Source organism: Zootoca vivipara, chromosome 16 (assembly GCF_965207765.1).
Source record: "Zootoca vivipara chromosome 16, rZooViv2.hap1.1, whole genome shotgun sequence".
Taxonomy (NCBI): domain Eukaryota; kingdom Metazoa; phylum Chordata; class Lepidosauria; order Squamata; family Lacertidae; genus Zootoca; species Zootoca vivipara.
In genome coordinates this window covers 11,225,852-11,249,658 of record NC_142599.1, presented here as the reverse complement: position 1 = coordinate 11,249,658, position 23,807 = coordinate 11,225,852, and the positions used below count along the sequence as shown (strand labels likewise).

The 23,807-nt window shown below is 45.6% G+C and overlaps 1 protein-coding gene across 15 annotated transcripts in view; it reads right to left on the bottom strand.

Annotated features, from left to right (window-relative positions):
• The window catches only part of GOLGA3 (golgin A3), a 52,054-nt gene that overhangs the window by 16,754 nt on the left and 11,493 nt on the right, over positions 1–23,807 (bottom strand). For 9 of the 15 annotated variants that reach the window (XM_035099324.3, XM_035099320.3, XM_035099322.3 and 6 more), the window contains 12 exons: positions 22,652–23,322; positions 19,647–19,758; positions 15,861–16,167; positions 14,841–15,043; positions 12,806–12,943; positions 11,314–11,475; positions 8,518–8,886; positions 8,044–8,121; positions 6,200–6,463; positions 4,954–5,048; positions 2,767–2,983; positions 1,956–2,099 (listed from right to left, as the gene is read on the bottom strand). In XM_035099324.3, coding sequence (XP_034955215.3) covers positions 1,956–2,099; positions 2,767–2,983; positions 4,954–5,048; positions 6,200–6,463; positions 8,044–8,121; positions 8,518–8,886; positions 11,314–11,475; positions 12,806–12,943; positions 14,841–15,043; positions 15,861–16,167; positions 19,647–19,758; positions 22,652–23,322 — 2,760 coding nt within the window. Of the gene's footprint in view, positions 1–1,955; positions 2,100–2,766; positions 2,984–4,953; positions 5,049–6,199; positions 6,464–8,043; positions 8,122–8,517; positions 8,887–11,313; positions 11,476–12,805; positions 12,944–14,840; positions 15,044–15,860; positions 16,168–19,646; positions 19,759–22,651; positions 23,326–23,807 lie in introns of all 15 variants that reach the window. The other 6 variants (XM_035099314.3, XM_035099321.3, XM_035099323.3 and 3 more) reach the window with 1 other exon arrangement.

Sequence of the window (23,807 nt, the reverse complement as noted above, 5' to 3'; positions counted from 1 at the left end):
GAAAATCACTTCTCCCTGGAGGAGGAAAGCGAGATAACGAGTATATTTGTGTAACTGCAGAGTTGAGAAGTGTTGTGTAAAGCTGCAGAGCCTGGAGGCATCCTGGTCAAAACAATTTAAGGTACAGCTGTTGCATCAGGTTTACTTCAGCTGGTACACCTGCGAATCTAGTTCTGTCTGGACCTGAAGGAGGATGTCCTTACATCATCTGCATTCATTTCAATGTCCTATGATGCACAGCTGAGCTTCCCGCATGGCAAAACCCACAAGTCAATGCCCAGTCTAGAGCATCATAGTGTTGCACTGGCTATCGTGCATTAACCGGAGGGCTAAGGAATCTGTTAGGCCTTGAACCCAAGCACCACATATGCCATTACAACAACAAGCATTTGTACAGCTTTATTCAGTGCTCAAGATGCTTCACATATACTACGTTATGGTAATGTGACAATGCTGGAAGGCAGAGCAGGATTGCCCCCAAACTGCAGAAGGGACTTGTAAAGCATGGATTTGCCAAAGGCAGTGCAAGTTCCCTTGGGCAAGAGACTCTTAGCAGGGGACCCCTCCTGCTGGTTGCTGTTACTGCTGCATATTTACCTCCCTCCTTCTCTTGGCCTGAACAGGCACTCACCTCCCAGGGGAGAGATAGGACAGGGGAAAGCACACAGAGGTTATAGTCATTTGGAGAGAGCAGGTACATAGCAGGCAAAGAAGAAGAGCAGTGGCAGAAGAGGAAGGAGGCTGCTGGGAAACAGCAGTAGGGCCCTGGTGGAACATGGGCAGTGGGTGGCACAGGACACCAAGCCAAGGGGGAGCAAAATTGAGAAAACCCATAACTGAGAAGATCCATTGGGGGGCACCAAATTTTGGCCTTGCACGGGGCGCCATATTACAAAAGATTACCAAAGTCCACCCCTGCATGGACCTTAAAGGTAAAGGTACCCCTGACCATTAGGTCCAGTCGTGACCGACTCGGGGGTTGCTGTGCTCATCTCGTGTTATTGGCCGAGGGAGCCGGCGTACAGCTTCCAGGTCATGTGGCCAGCATGACAAAGCTGCTTCTAGCGAAGCAGAGAAGCACACGGAAACGTCGTTTACCTTCCCGCTGTAGCGGTACCTATTTATCTACTTGCACTTTGACGTGCTTTCAAACTGCAAGGTTGGCAGGAGCTGGGACCGAGCAACAGGAGCTCACCCCGTCACGGGGATTCGAACCGCCAACCTTCTGATCAGCAAGCCCTAGGCTCTGTGGTTTAACCCACAGCGCCACCTGCATCCCTTAGCAGGTGCCCAACACTGTTGACCTTCTGTGCCAGCAATGGCAGAGTGAGCTCATGGCAGAGGTGAAATCTGAATCAGAGCTCCATATGTAGCCTTCCAAGTCTCTCTATCGGACCCTCAGTACTTTTCCAAAGCCACAAACTCTACTGCACCTGCCTTGAGTGTTTTTATGTCTGGCTGGGAGCTTTTCTTAAAATCTGATAATGCCTCATTTTTGCCTACATGGAGAGGGGCATATACTGTATACGGACGTTTTTTCATGTTTAATGTTTCATTATTATTTTTTATATATATTGGAAGCCTCCCAGAGTGGCTGGGGCAACCCAGTCAGATGGGTGGGGTACAAATAATAATAGTTTTGTTGTTGTTTTTGTTATTTGCTTCCTGTACAAACGTTAACATGTACATTTGTGGCTCCACCCACTTTAGTCTCTGGCCCCGCCCACCACCCGCATGTAGACCCCAGAAGGTTGCCCAGAAAGGAATGTGGGCCTCAGGCTGATATATATTCCACACAACTGCTGTAGTTCATAGGTCAGTTTCTGCACCAGTCTGCCTCCACTAAACGAGATCTAGGCCAGTGCTGATCCTCAGGAACTGGTTACATGCATCCAGCTTACAGAAGTAGCACCATATCAAGGAAATATATGATAACAAGAAGCCAACACAATTACCTCGTCCTCAAGTTCAAGGACTTTCTCTCTGTACTCCTCCAGTTCCTGGCTGGTGAGCGAGATCACTTCTTGCAGTTCCTTTTCTAGGACCATCTTGCTGTGGCTGAGAACCTCCAGTTCTGTCTCCAGAGCCTGAATCCGTTCCTGAAGGCGAAAAGACAAAGTAAGTCTAGTTAGGCATCTCAGTTGGGGTAGGACTACAATTGCTTAAAGTTTGGGTGTGGAATATCGGCCCCACAAGCAACATTAGGCCCCACAAGGCCATTTCAGCGAGGCCATACCCACTTGCCATTATATATATATCTCTATATCTCTATATCTCTATATCTCTATATCTCTATATCTCTATATCTCTATATCTCTATATCTCTCTCTCTCTCTCTCTCTCTCTCTCTATATATATATATATATATATATATATATATATATATGGCTCAGCCAAAAGAGGTTTTGCAGGCCCTGTGCAAAGCACTCGGGTCATGCAGAGTCCATCACAAGTCACTCTGCAAAATCCAGCAATGAGCTGATTCTCAGAACTTGGAGAGTGCTTGGAAAGGCACTCTGAAAGGGCTCTGCAAAACTCAATGACCACTGGGTCTTGCAAATAGCTGCAAGACATGTTTTGCCAGCTGTGCATCTGCCCAAACAATTTGATTTCAAACTGTGCAGCCCCCCCCCCCAAAATGGGTCTTCACCCACCAGTGGTCTCCAGTGAGGGAAGGAGATAGACAACTGACTCACTGGTCCAGATCCAATTCCCCACTCCTGTTTTAAGTGAGTGAAGTTAGGCATGCTCAGGAATTTTGCTTACTAGGCCAGCCTGGCTGTTTTCACTGTCAGAGATTTGTGCCTTCAATTTGGCCAGCTCTGCTTCAGACGATTCTTTGGCCGAGAGGGCTTCCTGTAGCCGGCGACTGAGGATCCCAACTGCATTCTCATAAGCTTTGTGTTTTGCTTTCATCTCCTTCTGTGCTGTGCTCAAATCTGAGCCCAGCCGTTTCATTTTTTGCTTCTGTTCAGTAAAGGCCCTGAAAGTAATTGTTAATTTTTTTTTAAAAAAAAGTTATATAAAAAAACTAACTCAAAAAAAGAAGCTCCACATTAAGATGAACAAGTAGGGACGCGGGTGGCGCTGTGGTCTAAACCACAGATAAAAGTGAAATGGGCAAAGTGGGAAATAGGCAGGAAACTCTGAAATAAATCCAACAGCATAATAACTAGGGAAATGATAGGAAATACTCTCTCAAAGTCCCTCTTCATTTAATCTGCACAACTAACCTATGATGTACAAACAAAATAAAAAAAATCCTTCCAGTAGCACCTTAGAGACTAACTAAGTTTGTCATTGGTATGAGCTTTCGTGTGCATGCACACTTCTTCAGATACACTGAAATAGAAGTCACCAGACCCTTATACAGTGGTACCTCTACTTACAAATTTAATGTGTTCTGAATGCACATTCGTAAGCCAAAAAAAAATGTAAGTCGAATCCCATAGGAATGCATTTGGAGAAAAAATTCGTAAGTCAAAGCAACCCTATCTAAAAATTCGTAAGTAGAAAAAATCCAATCTAAACCACATCCAAGATGGCGGACGGAGCTCCGTTTGTAAGTAGAAACATTCGTAAGTAGAGTTATTCGTAAGTAGAGGTACCACTGTATATAGTGAGAGGGTGGGGAGGAGTATGACTCAGAAGGGTGGTGGGAATGGGTGATTGACTGATAGGAGTGGTAAACCTGTTGACGACTGTTAACGACTGCAATTGGTCTTACAGGAAAAAGCAAGGGTTGAGATTGCTAAAGATAGCTTTATCATGTACAGTATAATGAGATAAGAATCCAATGTCTTTATTCAGACCAGGTCTCTCCATGGTTTTAATTTGGTAATAAGTTGCAGTTCAGCAACTTCTCTTTCCAGTCTATTTCTGGAATTATTTTGCATGACAATCTTAGTTGGTCTCTAAGGTGCTACTGGAAGGAATTTTTTAATTTTGTTTTGACTACATCAGACCAACACAGCTACCTACCTGTAACTAGAGTTAGGGCAAGAAGCAGTGATTTGCCCAAGGTCACCCAGTGAGCTTCATGGCCAAGTGGTGAATTGAACCATGGCCTACTAGGGCCTAATCTAGACTCTCCTACACAAGCTCATGCCCAAGCCTCATTGAAAGCAGGACTGCATTAAGCCCCAATGGGCTATATCCCTTAAGTCATATCAGCCTGTATTCTGAACTGCTAGTTTAAGGACTACCCTAAGCCTGCCACGCTTTGCATCACAGATGTTGCAACAGAGTAGGTCCCCCGCTAGGAGGAAGGTGGGGGGGGGAGTCTACTTAAGACATTGGCTATCACTCTAAATTTAACCCAACCTGAATCTGACCCAGAAGACTGATATGACATTAGTGGTACACAGCATATGCTAAAGAACAAACAGCATTAAAAGCAGAACGTTGGCAATGTTCCCAACAATAATTCCACGGTAGTTTGGTACTAAAGAGGATTAAGTAGCAAATGGGATCACAAACATGCACCGCATTAACACAGGCAAGCAAATTAATCATACCACACAATTAGACAAAGGCATATTGTAAGAATCGAACCCACTCTTTTGGCTTTTATGCTTTTAAATCTGCCTTACATACATTTTTAGTCTCATTGGGCAAGAAAAGCTTATCTTATTTTAAAGGCAATTGAAGCGACACCAGACTACCCATTTACCTTTAATTAAAAGAGCAACTCCCATATAAATAGTGCGTGTTTGTGATCCCAACATGTCAAAAACTAATTTGGTGCTGCATTGTTCTTAGATTACCACAATGTGACAAATGAAATCAATGCTATAGGAATCAGAAATCCAGATAAAAGGCAAAAAGAAGAATATGCCCCCATTGATAGATTGCAGATTCCCTTCCCCCCCCTCCATGGGCACTCGATGAACAAAATCAGTGAGTACTAGTTGCTGTGGCTATTCTAGGCAAGGCGTAATCTGTCATACTCACATTTTGGTTTCCTGCTGCATTTCATCAACCTGCCGTTTTAATACTTCATTCATTTCAGCTAGAGCAGACATCTGCTCTCTGTCAAACTGCAAAGTCTGAAAAGCAGGACAGGAGAACTGTAAGCTACATGTTCTTCTGTAATAAAGAGGTCTTAATTTTATATACTTGGCAAAGGCGACACATTCAGTGCGTGAACCCAAACAAAACTAATTTGTGGGCCTTTTATGGTCCACAAACAATCCAATTGACTCTGGGATGCTAATTTATGAACTGCCTTTCTAGATCACTCCAACATCTATGCAGGTCAATGTTCTGGCAGCACCGCCCATTATAAACCATAGTTTATCATGATGGAAATGAGCCTTGCTTTCCCCCAGTCTCGTAGTTCTGTTCTTCCCCTCCATCCTACTCCATTGCAGGCATGAGGAATTAGGAAGGTCTCACTTGTGTTTTTTTAATGAACCACAGCTTGTTTTGCCAGCTGAACTGTGGTTAAATTTAACAATGGTTTATCTGAAACAAGGCAACTTCAAGCCACAGTTGGCTGACTTCAAATAATACATTGTTAAATATAATAATAATAGATTTGTAGAGTTGGAAGGAACCCCCGAGGGACATCTAGTCCATCCCCCTGCAATCCGGCAAGCTCAACGAAATCATATATGACAGATGGACATCCAACCGCTGCTTGAAGACCTCCAAGGAAGGAGAGTCCACCACTGCTCATAAAACAGGCTTCAAATAGTACACTAAACAATGATTGTAAAGGAAGTAAAAGATTATGATTTCCCCATTGTGGCCATGTTGAAGGGAGAAGCAGGAGATCATGAGAGCTTCGGGAAAGGCTAGGAAAAGTCAGCAACCTTTTTCAGCCATGGGCCGGTCCACCATCCCTCAGACCATGTGGTGGGCCGGACTATATTTTGGAAAATAATAATAAATGAACCGATTCCTATGCCCTACAAATAACCCAGAGATGCATTATAAGTAAAAGCACACATTCTACTCATGTAAAAACATGCTGATTCCCGGACTGTCCGCGGGCCGGATTGAGAAGGCGATTGGGCCGCATCCAGCCCCTGGACCTTAGGTTGCCTACCCCTGGGCTAGGCTCATTCCCACCATAGTTTAGCAGGGATGGAGAGCTTGTTGCCCTCCAAACGTCCACAGCATAGCTACTGTCTACGTATTCCAACAGGCTGGTCCGAAGCATTATTATGGACATTAAGAAGGACAACATCTGCACCTGCAACTCTCTCTCCATGTCATCTCGCTCTCTTTGGACTGCTTGCAACTGGCTTTCCAATTCCTCCATCTGCTGCTGAACTCGAGACACTTCCTTCCCCAACCTAGAGTTTTCAACCTCCACGGATTTCTTTTCACCCTGAAGCTGGAGCAGCTCTCGCCTTAACCCTTTCACTTCAGAGTCCAGCCTCTTCTTGGTGGACTTCAGTTCACTGATCAGCTGATCCTTTGAATTTGCATCTCTCCGGTAAGCTTCCACCATCACCTAGGTAAGAAATTTATATGCTTAGCTTTATTATTATCATTATCATATATCATTACATATATGATGGGACTCAAGGAGACTTACTGTACAGTTAAAAATAAGACCCACTAAAAAACAGGGGGGGGAACCATTTTTAAAAACTGATGAAATATATGTATAGAAAAACGTATTAAAAACGTTGAAAGCAGTCAGTTACCAAAAGCCTGTTGGAACAAGGAAGTGTTCATCTGCCAGTGAAGGAGGGAGCTAGTCTAGATTCTCTGGGTGCCTGCATCTGGGAACAGACACTGAAAAGGCCCTCTCCCCTGTCCCTACCAAGTGAGCCCATGAGGATGGCAGGACTAAGAGAAGGGCGTGCTCGTTTTAACAGCCATTACACTATATAAAACTACAGCAGGAGTGCTGACCCCTTTTCAGTTCAAGAGCCACATTCCCTTCTCGCCGGTATTCCAAAGGCCACTGGTGGGTGTGGCCACAGGCAAAAGTGGGTGGAGCAACCAATGAAAATTTTTGCCTTTGTAAAGGAGGCAAGTTTCTACACACACATAGACACAAACAAACCTCTATTCTCCGTCCAGGTTCAAGGACATATTCAAGCACTCAAGGAGGAAGAGAAGTAGGGTTGGTGAGGTGTATGGTCTGTGAAGAGTTCTGAGAGCCAGACAGAAAAGCCTGGAGGGTGATATTTCGACTCCTAAGTTCCCCAGTCATAAGCTGACATCCTTAGGTAAAGGGACCCCTGACCATTTGGTCCAGTCGTGACCGACTCTGGGGTTGCGGCGCTCATCTTGCTTTACTGGCCGAGGGAGCTGGCATACAGCTTCCGGGTCATGTGGCCAGCATGACTAAGCTGCTTCTGGAGAACCAGAGCAGCTCACTAAAATGCCGTTTACCTTCCCGCTGTAGCGGTACCTATTTACTGTATCTACTTGCACTTTGACGTGCTTTCGAACTGCTAGGTTGGCAGGAGCTGGGACCGAGCAACGGGAGCTCACCCCGTCACAGGGATTCGAACTGCCGACCTTCTGATCAGCAAGCCCAAGAGGCTCAGTGGTTTTGACCACAGCGCCACCCTACAAGCTGACATCCTTATGAGTTATTTATTTACTTATTTTTATTACTGTACTTTTCTGTGTATAAGACTAGGTTATTTTATTTAAAAATCATGCTTAAAGGTAGGGGTTGTCTTATACATGGGTAGTGCATAGGGTGAATGTTTGATTGGTTGCTGCCGTGTCTGTCAGTGGCTATTGGGCGTGTTCTTGGTCAAGGGCTGGTGTTGATTGGTTGATGCTGCAGCAATTGGGCAGGTGACTGGCAGCTTCTGCTGGTGAGGGGACAGATGATAGGCGGATTTTACGTTCTGTGCGGGTGAGCGATTTTTGGCAAAACACCCCCCCTAAAAAAAGCTGAACAACCTTATGCAATCCCACCCCCCAAAAAAGCTCAACAACTCTTGGCAATCATCCACAGAAAAAGCTCAACAACTCTGAGCCACCTCCCCCCATTTTATTAAATTTGAGTCCCCCAAAATAGACGGAAAATATACATGGAAAAGTACAGTATTTTAAAACACACACCTTTTGCTGAAGGAACTGCTCCTTGACCTTCTGGGTTTGCTTCTTGAGACTGGCACTCTCAAGCTGGAGATTTTCTACCTATCGAGGGGGGAAATAATAATATCAGTATTACTTGGGCACTGGACAAGGACTAGAGAAGTGAACTAGTTTTGTGGCATCCAGAGCAAGAATTTTCCCAGGTGTAATTTCTACAGCACATGATCCCAAAGTGCACTTGCCGTTTAATAGTAACAGTCGGAACAGGGGAAAAGAAGAGGAAAGTTGCTTAAAAGCCACTCTGGGACATAAATGGCATATAAATTATTTAATAATTTTTTTTATAATGGGAATTGTGGTCTGCAAGGCACCTGTAAGGCACCACATCGGCCATCCCTGTTATAAAAGGTTTGTGAAGATTTGCTGTGCAGTTTGCCCTGGCCTACAGGTGTGTTGATGATTATAGGAGCAGAAAAGCAATTAAGAAAAGTGTATTACCTGGCTTGACTTTACAACTATTTCTTGTCTCAGCTGCTCCAGAACTTCTGATGCCGCCTCAGTGCTCTCTCCTAAATGCTGGACTCCTTCCTTGAGTCCTTCTTTGCCGGCTTTGGCTACCTGCAGAGCCACCTCTAGGACAATCTTCTCATTCTGCAGATATTGGAGAGCGTCGTCTTTTGAGGTGGCTTCCCCCTGCAACTCCGTCAGCCTGGCCTCCAGCTCATCGTAACGTGTTTGGAGGTCGCCCAGCGACTGTTCTCGGGTCTGTAGAGTCTCCTGGGTGGAAGTCAGCTGCTTCATGAGGTCCAGCTGCTCCTGCTGCAAAGCCTCAACCTGAAGATCTCGTTGATGCAATGTCAATTTCAGCTAAACGGAAGGGAAAATGTGTTAGGGCGCTCTCCCATTATGAATGCACACATCACATACCCAGCACTTAAGGTCTATAGAGTGGGAGTGAGGAACCCACAAACCCTCCAGATGTTGCCAGACTACAGCTCTCATCATCCTTGACTGTTTGCCATGCTGGCTGGGGCTGAAGGGAACTGGAGATCAACAACATCTAGGCAAGCACAGGTTCCCCGTACTTGAACCTAGAGTACTACCACCTATGGCAAAAGTAGCCAGCATGGTACCCCGAGATGTTGTTGGACTACAACTCCCATCATCTATGACTACTGGCCATGCTGACAAGGGCTGGTGTGAGTCGTAACCCAAAACCATCTGGAGGGAACCAAGTTGGCTACCCTAAGGGATTAGGTCAGTGGCAGGAAGGAACAGGGCATTTCCTGGGCTTGCATTCTATGGATTCAGCGGCCAAGATGCTCACCGGAGCAAGATCGTTTGAGCATATTACACAGATCCTGGTCCAACTGCACTGGCTACCAATTAGTTTCTGGGCCCAATTCAAAGTGCTGGTTTTGACCTATAAAGCCTTAAACAGCTCAGGACCGCAATGCCTCACAAGGACCGCCACTTTCCATATGAACCTACCCGGACCCTGAGACCATCTTCTGAGGCCCTCCTTCGTGTGCCTCCTCTTCGAGAGGTCTGGAGGGTGGCAACATGAGAACGGACCTTCTCTGCAGTGGCTCCCCATCTGTGGAATGCTCTTCCCAGGGAAATTTGCGTGGCGCCTTCATTATATACCTTTAGGCGCCGGGCAAAAACGTTCCTTTTTAACCAGGCCTTTGGTTGATCTGATTTACATCCTATGCCATTTTAAAATGTGTGTTTTTGTGAGGTGGGGGGCTATTGGGTTGTTTTTATTTTTATTATGTATTTTGTGGTTTTATATCGATTTTATTCTGTGAACTGCCCTGAGACCCCTGGGTCTAGGCCGGTATATACCGTATTTTTCTGTGTATAAGACGCCCCCTATTTTGGGGGGGACTTCAAATTAAGAAAACACCCCTCAGCACTACCCATGTATAAGACTAGCCCAATTTTAAACCTACTTTTTTTTGTAAAAACAAACAAACTTGGTCTTATACACTGAAAAATACAGTAAATTCAACATTACATGATGCAGCAGGCAGATAGCTCAACGAAAAATACAGTACAGTCATACCTCGGGTAAAGCACGCTTCAGGTTGAGTACTTTCAATTTAAGTACTCCATGGACCCGTCTGGAACGGATTAACCCACTTTCCATTACTTTCAATGGGAAAGTTCGCTTCAGGTTAAGTACGGACTTCCAGAACCAATTAAGTACTTAACCTGAGGTACCACTGTAAATTCAATAAATAAATAAGGTGTAATACATTATACAGTGGTACCTCTACTTACGAACACGATCCATTTTGGGGTGCCGTTTGGACCCCGAAAAGTCCGTAAGTAGAGTGCCACTACTGTGTATGCACGAGGCGCGATAGAGCACTTCTGCGCATGTGTGAAGCGTGCAGGTCACTTCTGCGCGTGCGGCGAAACCCGGAAGTATACACTTCCAGGTTTGCCGCGTTCACAACCCGAAAATCCGCAACATGAAGTGAACGCAACCAGAGGTATGGCTGTATAAGAAACAAAAGAAGTAATAAAAAATACAGTTAAAAATCCTACAGCCTCTAGCACAGTACATTGCAATTGTTACAATAGACCGGGGGGGGGGGGAGAATTACTGTAAGTGGTCCTCCTAGACCAGGCATCCCCAAACTGCAGCCCTCCAGATGTTTTGGCCTACAACTCCCATGATCCCTAGCTAACAGGACCAGGGGTCGGGGAAGATGGGAATTGTAGTCCAAAACATCTGGAGGGCTGAACTTTGGAGATGCCTGTCCTAGACCTGCAGCAATTTTCATGCGGCTTGGAGTAGGGAACGGGAATTTCAAACCAGTGTGGTAGGAAAACAAGGACGATGTGGAACGTAGACGTGTAATAGATGGAAGACTCTAGGAAGCAGCAGTGGTGGGAATTAGAAAGCGAGAGAAGAACTGTATTCAAATAAAAATGCCTTTTGCTGCTACCACCAAATGGCTGGTTGATGGGTAGAGGCAGCTACCTTATCCTCACAGCTGGCTCGTCATGATCATTACATTCAATTTCGTTGTACTATGTACAATGACAATAAAGTATCTATCTATCTATCTATCTATCTATCTATCTATCTATCTATCTATCTATCTATCTATCATTTGCCTTCCACCAGAATTTTCAAAAGCACTTTAAAAAGAACTGCTGTTCGCTGGGCTGCATCCCCTGCTTCCAGTTTTGTTTCTCTCCAGTCGTAAGATGCAAACTATGAATAGGCTTTTGCTAAGCTTTCTGTGAAAAGCTCTTTGCTCTACCAGTTGCATATACCTGTTCTAGCTCCTGCTCCAATACTGCTGCAGAATCCGCCATTTTCTGAAGCTGCTCCTTCTCATCCTCAAACTCCTCCAGTTTTCTCTGCAAGTCCTCTTCCACCATGGTCTTAGCCTCTTGGATCTGCAAGAAGGCTGCCTCCTGGTCTAACATGTCAGCCTGTCAGGAAGAAGCAGACGATTCTAATGAGTGAAAGAGGAAGTGGCCAACACAATACAGACAGGAGTTTTGGAAATCAAACAATCCAGTCCTTCATTCTCTTAATAACCTTTATCAAGATTGCTGAGCTATAAAGTAATGACTCTTCAGGCCAGTGTTGATGTTAGACTATACACATGGTTGATCTTCCACTTATTCATCACCCCAAATAGTTTTTTAATTAAATTAAACCCCACCCCAGATACCCCAAATCAGTTCAACTACTAAACCCACTACCCCAAATTAATTTCCCACCCAGATGATCCAGAATCTGCTCCAAAAAAAATCACTCACTTACCACATTACCCCCTCCAAATTCAATAAATAATGTGCATTCTGATTCTTTTGGGTGGTATAGGGGGCAGGGGAAGTATTTTATGACAAGGTTGTCCTTTTATTCATTTAAAAAATATTCAAACCAGAGGGCAAGCTAACAACTGAACAACCACTGCTGAGCACCATGTGCTGTACTGCAAACTGAGACTGCAAATGCCCCTGGGAGGCAGAAAAACGGTGTTGCTTCTTTATTTCCCCTTGGGCTTGCCCCACTAACTATGAATGATGATTTTTCAATCCACATGGAAACAGGCAGTGGCAACTAATATCTCAGAGACCTGGCTTCTCTCCAAGTCTTCTACTCTGTAAGGGATTTTTGTTGTTTTGTTTAGTTGTCTTGGACTCTCCGTGACCCCATGAACCAGAGCATGCATTGGAAACTCTCACTTTCTTCTCAAAGCTTCTCCTTTTTATGTCCACTAGAGTGGATTGCCAGTTCCTTCTCCAGGTGGATCACATCTTTAGGTGCAATTTGTTACCAGCTGTTACATAATTGTACAGCCTCTTATAACTGAATGCAAACAAGCACTTGTTATGTGCTTGTGTTTTAGGCTAATGCACATTTTTTAAAAAACAAAAACGTAAAAGCATATCTTTCTTCCAAGTAAAGGAAGTTTTCAGATTATAGGTACAAATATTTATGTATTTATGTAGCTATGATAGGGTTGCCGTATTTCAAAAAGTGAAAATCCGGACACAAGAGTTGTTGAGCTTTTTTTGGACAAAGTTGAGCCTTAACAACCACCCTCCCCCCAGCTATTTTTAAGGGAAATCATCAAAAAATTGGACATTTTAGCAATTTCCGCCCAGACACTGCTTCCGACTGCAGTAATCTGACTATGTCTTCTGACTGCAGTATTATGACTATGTAAGCTATTACAATTCTGAAGTTTTGGAGATCCCCATATTACAGGAAATACTAAGAGAGTCCAAAGAAAATTCCTATGAAGTTTACCTCAATATTTTGCAACTGCGTAGCTATACGCTCCTTCTCTTTGATGGACCTGTGCTGAGTCTCCGTTAACTGATGAGAGAGTGTTACGTTCTCCAACTTGAGATGTTCCAACATGCCCACCTGGGTCATTTGACCAGCCTGTGGAAGACAGTAAGGGGAGAGGGGAAAAGCCATACTAAATGTTGGTTAACAGCAGTTCAAAGGGGAAGGGAACTTAACCGGTGGGGTTAGGATTCATGTCCTCTGTTCTGAAGAAATATACAAATATTTCATTTTATTGGACGGGCTTCAGAGGCTCTGCTCTCAGAGCCATCTCACGATATTTGAGAGATGGGAACAATCGGCAGGGCTTTCTTTGGGGTGGTTCCATGGCCTTGGAATAATCATGATCAAGGCTCCCCCCCCCCCATTCTGCCAGAAACTGAAGACACTCCTTTTCAGTACGTTTCCGAGCACAGTTCAAAGTGTTGGTGCTGACCTTTAAAGCCCTTAATGGCCTCGGTCCAGTATATAGTACCTGAAGGAGCGTCTCCACCCCCATCGTTCTGGCCGGACACTGAGGTACAGTACCGAGGGCCTTCTGGTGGTTCCCTCGTTGCGAGAAGCCGAGTTGCAGGGAACCAGGCAGAGGGCCTTCTTGGTGGTGGCGCCCGCCCTGTGGAACGCCCTCCCATCAGATGTCAAAGAGAAAAACAGCTACCAGATTTTTAGAAAACATCTGAAGGCAGCCCTGTTTAGGGAGGCTTTTAATCTTTAATCGATTGTTTTATTTCATTTTTCTTTTTAATAGATTATTTTATTTCATTTTTCTGTTGGAAGCCGCCCAGAGTGGCTGGGGAAACCCAGCCAGATGGGCGGGGTATAAATAATAAATTATTATTATATTATTATTATTATTTCAGCAGGCCTTTCAACACATAATTTTAGCTGCCGCCTGCTTGAATGGCATCAGGGCCAATGCTGGATACCACCGCTCCCAATTGACTGTATCTGGACAACCATCTCTCACCTTCTTAAGAAGCTGGGATATGCATGAATCTTCTCCCTGCCAGCACAGCTTCCCTGCTCCACCCTTCACCTGAAGCCATGATTAAACCATGAAGCCTATAGTTCCTCATTTTGTCCTATCTTGGAAATGTGTTACCAGCTTCGGAACAAGCCACAATATTAAACCATGGGTTGAAGATGATTTTAATGCCCAACTTGTTCCAAAGCTGGTAGCCATAGTTTCCTGGGTCACACAAAACAGGGAACTATGGTTAATCAGAGGCTTCCCTGTCTAATCATGGCTCCTGACAAAGGGAGGAATAAAGGGGCTCTCATCTTAATTAAATGATCTTCAGGATGTCCAACTAGGGTTGCACCACATCTTAGGTTTCTAGATGGCAAGGCGCCAATTATCTAATACCATAGTGGCCTAATTTGGCCCTAAGTGTCAAATACATGGAATCACAGAATCGTAGAGTTGGAAGGGACTTTGAGTGTCAACTGGCCCAATTCCCTGCAATGCAGGCAGGGCTGTCTTAAGCATATGCGGCACCAGGGTGCATAGATCTGCCCGGTGCCCCCCACCCAGTTGCCCAATCCCAGGCATGCAGGAGGGCTGAGCCAGCCGGCCGCCTCAGCATCTTGCTGGCTTGGTCGCCCCCAAACTCACGTCGCAGAGCCACCCACAGCAGAAGAGCCTGCCACGGCGCTCCGACGGACGAGCGGGCTCTTCGCCGGACTCAACTCTCGGGCCCCAGACTCTCAAGCTGGTGCCCCTGAGAGCCCTGCGCCTGGGTGCCCCGCACCCCTAGCGCCTATGGGTAAGGCGGCCCTGAATGCAGGAATCTCAGCTAAAGCATCCATGACAGATGGCCATCCAACCTCTGCTTGGCCTCCAAGGAAAGAGAGCCCACAACCTCCCGAGGGAGACCGTTCCACTGTTGAACAGCTCTTACTGTCAGGAGGTTTTTTCCGTATGTTTAGTCGGAATCTCCCCTCTTCTAACTTGAAGTGCACACAGCAGCTAACAAGGGAGAGTCCCACTTACCTGTATGTTTGCCATCTCACTCTGCAGCCTAACCCTTGCCTCCTGGGCCACAACCAGCTGCTGCTGGTACCAGTGCCGCACTTTCTGCAGTGACGCGATCTCCGTTTGAGACGACTTCAGCTTATTGGTCAACGTGGTGCGGTCCAGTTGCACCTGCTGGAGCTGACTTTGCAACGAGGAAAGCTGCTGTCGGAGATCATGAACTAAGAAGCCAAGGGAAATCATTCGAAAGGTTAGGAAGGTCGATCAGCAGCAACGATCAAGCAACAACCATCTACCGTAATTTTATAGACATTTCCATCGCACCTTTAAAAACAATTACTGTAGTTCTTAACTTTTTTCATTACTATTTTCCTTTTTTATGCTTTGTTGCAGTTAACAGAGAGGTGTCTCTCTGACTATAGGAGAGCTGCAGAAGCTGCAGAAAAGGGCAACCCAAAAATATGATTGCTAAAGTGATTCAGGCACCTGTTGAAAATATTTTGTTTGTTTGTGTATTTATTTTTTTAAAGCTCCTCATCAGTCTTACCTTTGCTTTAATGACGATGGTTTTATAGATTTATTTGCATCTATCTATCTACCCTGTTTCTCATATTTTAAGACATACCCATAAAATAAGCCATAGCAGGAGTTTTAAGCATTCAAGGAATATAAGCCATACCCTGAAAATAAGACATAGTGATAGGCGCAGCAGCAATGCCGGCCGCGGCAGCAGGAGGAGGAAAAAAATAAGACATCCCTTGAAAATAAGCCATAGTGTGTTTTTTTGAGGAAAAAATAAATATAAGACGTGTCTTATAATATGAGAAACACAGTATCTATCTATCTATCTATCTATCTATCTATCTACCTATTTTTAATCCATTTGTGGATTTTAGCTGTGTTTTCTCTACCGTTTTATTACCACACTGCTTGGAGGCCTTTTGGATCAAGCCATTTAATAAATATTTTAAATAAATTTACAAAGCGTCGCTCGATAAATAATGATTGTTAAGAATAAAGAGAGCAGCACCTACTCACCTGTGCTATCCTTGCTGAGGACACTTTTCTGCATGTCTTCCACCTTCCCCATCAGTCTTTGGTACTGCTCTTCTGCCACCTGCAGGTCGTTGTTGGAGGCAGCCAGGCTGGCGTTCTTGGCCTCCAAGGCAGCCTGAAGTTCCGCCATGGCTCTTTCCAGGTCCCAACAAGACTGCTTTAGAGAGGCCACCTCCGAGTTCAGCGAGTCTTGCTTCTGCTGGCTGCTCTGACTGTGCTCCATCTGGGACTGAAGCTTCATGTTCAAAGCAGCAAGCTGGGTTTGCAGTTCCGTCTTTTCTTTGAGAGCCTGAACAAAAAACAATGATTAAAAAATAATAATTTCAAAATGATGGTTTCACAAGGCACCGGGAAAATCAAATAATAATAATAATAATAATAATAATAATAATAATAATAATAAATTTTTATTTATACCCCGCCCTCCCCAGTCAAAACCGGGCTCAGGGCGGCTCACACCAATAAAATTACAATAAAACATAAAAAGCAATTAATTAAAATACAGATTAAAATACAATATTAAAATTTAAATTTTAAAATGCAGCCTCCTTTTAAGTAGTCCATAAATCCAAGCCATGAGGGAGGAAAATACAGGGGTCAGACTAAGTCCAACCCAAAGGCCAGGCGGAACAGCTCTGTCTTGCAGGCCCTGCGGAAAGATGACAAATCCCGCAGGGCCCTGGTCTGCTGTGAAAGAGCGTTCCACCAAGTTGGGACCAATACTGAAAAGGCCCTGGCCCTAGTAGAGGCCAATCTAGCCACCTTATGGCTCGGGATCTCCAGAATATTGTTGTTTGTGGACCTTAAGGTCGTCTGCGGGGCATACCAGGAGAGGCTGTCCCGTAGGTACGAGGGTCCCAAGCCACATAGGGCTTTAAAGGTCAAAACCAAATGAGGTTCATAGGATTCTTCAAGTACCTCCTTAAAATCCAGCTTTTGCATAATCTTCTACAAATGTCACCCCCACCTGAAAAAGAAAACCCCACCCCACCCCACCCTAACCCCTCTACAACCTCTTTTCTCCTCAGTGTCAAACTATAGCTTGCAACCCCACAAACTATTTATTTTATTTATAGCCTGCCTTTCTCCCAGTGCAGAACCCTAGGTGGCTCACAACATGCAGCTGGAATGCACATCAATCCGTTATAAATATTGAAGAGCAATTAAATAAGCTATCATATTAAAAAAACACCAAATCATGGAATAGAATCATAGAGTTGGAAGAGACCACAAGGGCCATCCAGTCCAACCCCCTGCCAAGCAAATCAAAACAACTTAGAACCATTTACGCCACCCACCCTTAGAAGACCCTGCCACAAAAGCCAGTTAGCAGCCAAAGGCCTGTGGGAACAAAAAAGTATTTGCCTACTGGCAAAAAGAAAACAAAGAGGAGGCCAGGTGAGCTTTCGGTGGAAGGGGGTGCCACAATCTGGGAGCAGTGATGGAAAAGGCCCTCTCTCATGTCCTCACCAAACGTGCCTTATGTGGCTGGCGGAACTGAGAAAAGGGCCTCTCTTGAAGATCTCAAAACCCGACATGCTCACAGAGGGAGATGCTGTCCTTCAGACAGCCTGGAATCAAGCCGTATAGGGCTTTGTAGGGAATACAGTGGCGCCTCGCTTAACGAATGCCCTGTAAGACGAATTTTTCGCTAGACGAATGGGTTTTGCGATCGGAGGTTGCCTCGCAAGATGACGGGTTTTTCTATGGCCGCCGCTTCGTCTTGCGAAGCATGGCCATAGAAAAACAAACCTCCGACTGCAAAGTCCAGCGTGCAGCGAAAAATTGCCAGGGCTTTTTGCCGCCTGCCTTCCCCTTGGCTTGGGGAAGGCAGGCGGCGAAACAACCCCACATCGCCGCACTTCTGTCGGGCGGGGGGAGGGAGGAAATCCCGGATCTGTCGGGCGGGGAGAGGGAGGAAATCCCGGATCTGTCAAGCGTTTTCGCTGGCTGCCTTTCCCAAGTCAAGGGGAAGGCAGCCGGCGAAAACCCCCCGCACCGGCGCGCTTTCGCCCCATCACCCAGAGCCAAAGCGCGCCGGTGCGGGGACGTTTTCACTGGCTGCCTCCCCAATTCAAGGGGAAGGCAGCCAGCGAAACACCCCCGCACTGGCACGCTTTCGCCCCATCACCCAGAGCCAAAGCGCGCCGGTGCGGGGACGTTTTCGCTGGCTGCCTCCCCAATTCAAGGGGAAGGCAGCCGGCGGAACACCCCCACATCGGCGCGCTTTGGCCCCATCACCCAGAGCCAAAGCGTGCCGGTGTGGGGGCTTTTCGCCGGCTGCCGAAAGCCCCGCTTTCCCCTCAGCCCGTCCGACACAGCGCAGATCGGAGGAGGCTTCTCCTCCGATCCCGCTGTGTCGGACGGGGTGGGGGGAAAGCTGGCGGCAGGGGGAGAGGAAGGAAGGAAGAGAAAAGGCTGCTTTCTCTTCCTTTGTTCCTCTTCCCCCCCCCCAACAGAGCCCTCATCTGGCGGGGGTTCGGACGCGCCTGCCTGCCTTCCCCGAGCCAAAAGAGCAAGTACCGCTGCCGCCGCCAGGCCCCCGGAGCCCATAGGAACGCATTAATTGACTTTTAATGCGTTCCTATGGGAAACGGTGCCTCGCTACACGAAATTTTCGTAGGACGAATTGAGTCCTGGAATGAATTAATTTCGTCTAGCGAGGCACCACTGTAATCAGCATTTTGAATTGTGCCTAGAAACAGACATGCAGCCAATGGAGCTGTTGCAATAAGGTGCTGCAGTAAGGTTCTGCAATAATCTGCCTGCAACATCTTGGACCACTTAAGTTTCTGAACACACATACAGTGTTTTACAGTATACCAAATAACAACCACCACCACAACAACAATAATAACAATAATTATTTATATGCCACCCATCTGACTGGGTTGCCCCAGCCACTCAGGGCAGCTTCCAACAAATTAAAACATTAAGCACAGTAAAACATCAAACATTAAAAACTCCCCAGTACAGGGCTGCCTTGTGACTAAGGCATGTGTCACTGTTCCCAGATCAGACATCTCCAGGAACGGGTGCATAATGTGCATTGGTTTTAAATATGCAAGCACACTCCCAGCCGCTGCCAAAACCTGGGCATCTACACTCAGGGTTGAATCTAAGAGTACAGTGGTTCCTCGCAAGACAAATGCCCTGCAAGACGAATTTTTCGCAAGACGAATGCGTCTTGCGATCTGATGGTGACTCGCAAGACGAATTCATTTTGCGAAAAATTCGTCTTGCGAATCGCGGTTTCCCATAGGAATGCACTGAAATTTAATTGATGCGTTCCTATGGGCAAAAAAAGAAATTTCAATGCATTCCTATGGGAAACCGCAATTTACAAGACGAATTTTTCGCAAAACGAATTGACTCGCGGAACGAATTAAATTCATCTTGCGAGGCACCACTGTACATCCAAGCTGCGAACCTGAGTTGTTAGACGAATGTCACCCCACCCAGCACAGGTTGAATCCCAATTCTCTGGTCTGCCTTTCCACCAACCAGGAGCACCTCTTTCTTGCTTAAACTTCAATTAAACCTCACCCTCGGCCAGCCCGTTACTGACACCAGACACTGATTTAAGCCCTGAAATAGCATTCTCACATTTAGATGAAAAAGAGAGAGATTGGTGTCATCAGCATACTGGTGGCACCGAACCCCAAAACTCTGGACATTCTCTCTCAGCAGTTTCATATGAAGGGTGCCCATTCCTGCTTTAAGTAGCCTCAGTAACATCTTGTACAGAAGGGGTGACGTCATTTGTACCTCATTGGCTTCCAATGACAGCGCTTCAAGCTGCCCTTCGAGACGCATCTTCTCTTTGAGGACCTGCAACATTTCATCATGCGTGCCTGCGATAGAACTCTCCATCGAAATACTGGGGAAAGACAAAAGCGCGCACACACTTTATCAACGTACACATTGTGCCAGTGACATACATGGCTATTTCGCAGCTCATGTTATCGTCCCTATTATTTTCTTATTTGGAGCAATTGTACCTGGCTGTTCTTTTTTTAAAAAAGGCTCCCAGAGTGGCTTACATAAAATGAATTAAAACAAGACAGTCCCTGCCCACTGGTTTACAATCTAAAAGATTTGACACAAAAGGAAAAAGAGGACGGGGGAGGGGGGGAAGCAAAAGCAGGGACCAATTATTTAAGTAAATGATAGCCATTACTGAAATACCACCAGGATGGAAAGATACAAAGGCAGGAGCCTTTTTGAAAAATACATTTTTGAAAAAACCAGAGGCCTTTTTACTTGGAATAGTTGGGGAAGAAATCCCAAAAAAAGATGTCAATTTGTTCATGTACGCCACCACAGCTGCGAGGATTTTAATTGTGAAATATTGGAAAAAAGAAGAATTGCCCTCTCTACAGGAATGGCAAATGAAAATGTTGGACTTTATGGAACTGGCAGAATTGACAGGAAGACTCCGAGACCAAGCGGATGAGAGAATGGAGGAAGATTGGAAAAAATTCAAAGTGTATTTAGGGAATTATTTCTGAGTATTAAAAGACTGATTATCTTGGGAATTATTGAAGTTAAGGCATTAGGGGGAAAAAGAGAAGATTATAAAGCAGGAAGATGAGCTATAAACAAAAGACTGAGATTAAGATGAACTGAGAAAAATATAATGATGAAAATTAAAAGTAATGAACTAGAAACTGTTACAGATGATTCTAAAATGAAAATCAGATAGAGGGGACTTGGGGAAGCAAAAGAGACAATGACTTATAAGATGATATGTGTTTTGTGTATTGTTGTGTATTTTTTTTCTTTTTTTGATGCTTTGTAGTGTTATATTGTTAATTTGTTATGTCTTTTTAAATGTTGTATAAAACCTAATAAAAATATATATATTTTTAAAAAAAGAGTACAAAGGCAGGAGCAACATGATGGAGCAGGTTTTTCAGCAGAGCTAACAGGATGGGCCTTATTTCCCAATAGATTCTCCATAGCCCCAGCTGAGCTACTAAGGCAACCTGATTGTAGTCCAACCCTCCTTGCTGACCTGCCACTGCTGCTGCTGCCACCCCACCCCATGAGTGAGGCTGCCTTTGAAAACATCAAAGTGACAGTGTATCATGAGCCTGAAGCGGGGTGATGGCCCAGGATGATGACAACAATGCAATGTGGGCCGTTGCTAAATTCCCTTGGGAACTCTTTACAGCCAACCTACACTTGCTCAGAAAATTTAGTCCCTTTTGAGCATGATGGAGAGTAGATTTTTTGAGCCCTGCAAATGGACACTTAAAAAAACAACTATAGGGTGTTTAATATTTTTATTTCATTCAAATAACCTCCAAGCCAAAAGGATAACCTAAAAACTGGCCATCAATTTATAAGAAAGATGGAAGAGAAAGAACAGCAACCACAATCGGCACTGCGATATCGACCAATTCCCACTTGCTAATTCTATACTTGACCTGAAAGAGATGGGCACTGAGAAACTCATTATAGTATCATGGGCGAGTAAGCTTCTGAGAACCAACAAGTAATCCCATTCTTAAAATGGCTAAAGTGGATAAGTGCATCTAGGCAGGAACCCTGAGTCTCGTTAAGTGCTAAAAGCTGGAAAGATCTGTGCATGGATTAAATACTTAATGGGTTGTGTGAGGAAGATGGTGTAAGGTTCATAAACAGGGGGACACACTGAAGGAAGGTCCTCTTCTATGACATAATGCTGAATGGGATTCAGTCAACCACCTGACACAGAAAAAGGTCAACCCACAGGGGCAGTCTGGGTGTATATTGTTCACTTATTACTAAAGGCATTTATAGCCAGCCCATTAGGCAAAAAGGCACTCAGAGTAGCTTCATACCGAGTCACACCACTGGTCATTCTGGCTCAGTATTATCTATACTGATTGGCAGCAGCTCCTGGAGATGCTGGGGATTGAACCGGCGACCTTCCTCATGGCAAAGCGGTTATTCTTCCACTAAGCTCTGGCCCTTCCCCAATGCATTGCAACTACACTTACTCCATGCATATCCCACCTTTGTTTCATGGTGGATCTCAAGGCAGCGTACATGAGGCATCTGTAGCTTTGGGAAGAACTGCAAGCTCAGTAGCAGAGTGTAACACCTTGCACGATGAAGGTTGCAGGTTCAACTCCTGGTGTCCCCAGGTAGGGCAGGGAAAAGCTCCTGCCTGAAACCCTGGAGAGATGCTGCTGGTCAAAGCAGACAATGCAGGATGATCTAGGTCTGACTTGGTATAAGGCTGCTTCCTACCTTCCCAGGGAGTCTCCCACCCAAGCTGCTGCCTACTAGCCATGATGGCTCAATGCTTGTGGGCTCCCCATGCGGCACCTGGCTGGCTGCTTTGGGGAATAGAGGGGCCTTTTGGTCGGACCTATCAGAACACTTCTTGAGAGCTGCTGTGAGTCAAGGTAGGGAGATCAGAGATGGGATGGGGAGATCAGAGGCTATCCAGATGTTGCTGGACTCCAACTTCCATCAGCCCCAACCAGCATGGCCAGTGGTCAAGTGTGATGGAAGCTGTAGTCCAACAACATTTGGAGGGCAACAAGCTCCCCATCCCTGGAGTGGACAGCACTGAGCTTGATAGACTTGCCAACCAAGTCAGCACAAAGCGCCTTCATATAACAATCCAAGCTAATGCTCTTCACAAGCTGACTGCACACTGCAGAAGATGCCACAGCACCTTTCACAGCCGAGAAAGAGGTATTCCTTCGCAGACAAGTCAAGGCAGGAAAATATTCCCTGGAGGTTCAAAAGTTGGAAAGCCATGGCAATGCACTTACCTGCTGGAAATGCTGTCCCTCCTGCTTCTCACTTCCCCATTGACTTCCTGATCGTCGGGGTGGTGCTCTGTTGCAGCAGCAGCCTGCAGCACTTCCCTGATGGAAGGAAACTGTCCAACTGCATCCAAAGGGACCTCCTGGCCATTTACAGTCAGCGAAGTGCCCTGCCTGCTTTCGGAATTGAGCAAAGCGCCATAGGCTCCCCTTCCCGATAAACTACTGTACGTAGAACTGTCGCTCTCGTTGCCGTCCAGCCTCAATCCTACTTCACTTCCGTCAATATCAGAGATGCTGTCTCCGGCCAGGGAGGAATTCTCCAGCCGGTCATCCGGATCGGGAGTTAGCCTGATCTCAGACACAACCGATGTCAGGCTGCTTCGATTCTGCTTCAGGGAGCCACTTGGTGAATCAAGCGGAACATGCCCCTCTGCATCTTCAGTTCTATAGTCTGCCAGAGACCGGATTCTACTTGACCTGTTAGATTTAGAACTTTTCCTTTCTTTTGATTGTGTTGGAAGCCCCAGGCTTCCCAGTTTTGGTCCCCGTGGGACGCTGGTTCGCAAGAATGAGTATTCTTTTGTCATAGACACAGTGCTGGCCCTCGGCAAAGTCTCTGGATGGAACATCAGCTCAGGATCGAGGGTACTGGAGGGGCGGCTTTTAGCTGTAGACTGCTTGGACAAGAAAAAGAAGGTGACCAGCAGTAGTATAAATGGAATACAATTTCTCATCACCAAAGTCTTTTATTTTAAACCAATCAACTGCCCGTCATGTAAACAAATGGAAATAATCATAGAACGGCAACCAAGGTTTCTTTTTGAGGTTCCTGAATGCAAAGGTCAGCCTCCTTCTTTCAGTGCGAGAACTTTAAATGTAATACTTCAAGTTTATATTTAAATTTAATATTTAAAGTTCCAGCTTATTCCTACTTCACCACCAGATTTAGGGATGGCAAACACCCCCGCCACATCGGTATGGTTAACACATCAAAATGGCTCTACCTGAACAAACAAGTGTCAGGCCCATCGGTTTTGTGAAAGATCCATGGGTGCACATCAGTCTGGTTCACACACCACACAAAGTCAAACCATAGCTAAGAACATGGGCTCTGAGAGAGTGAATCTCAGCCACTCTGCTCCTCCTCAGTCATTCAGCT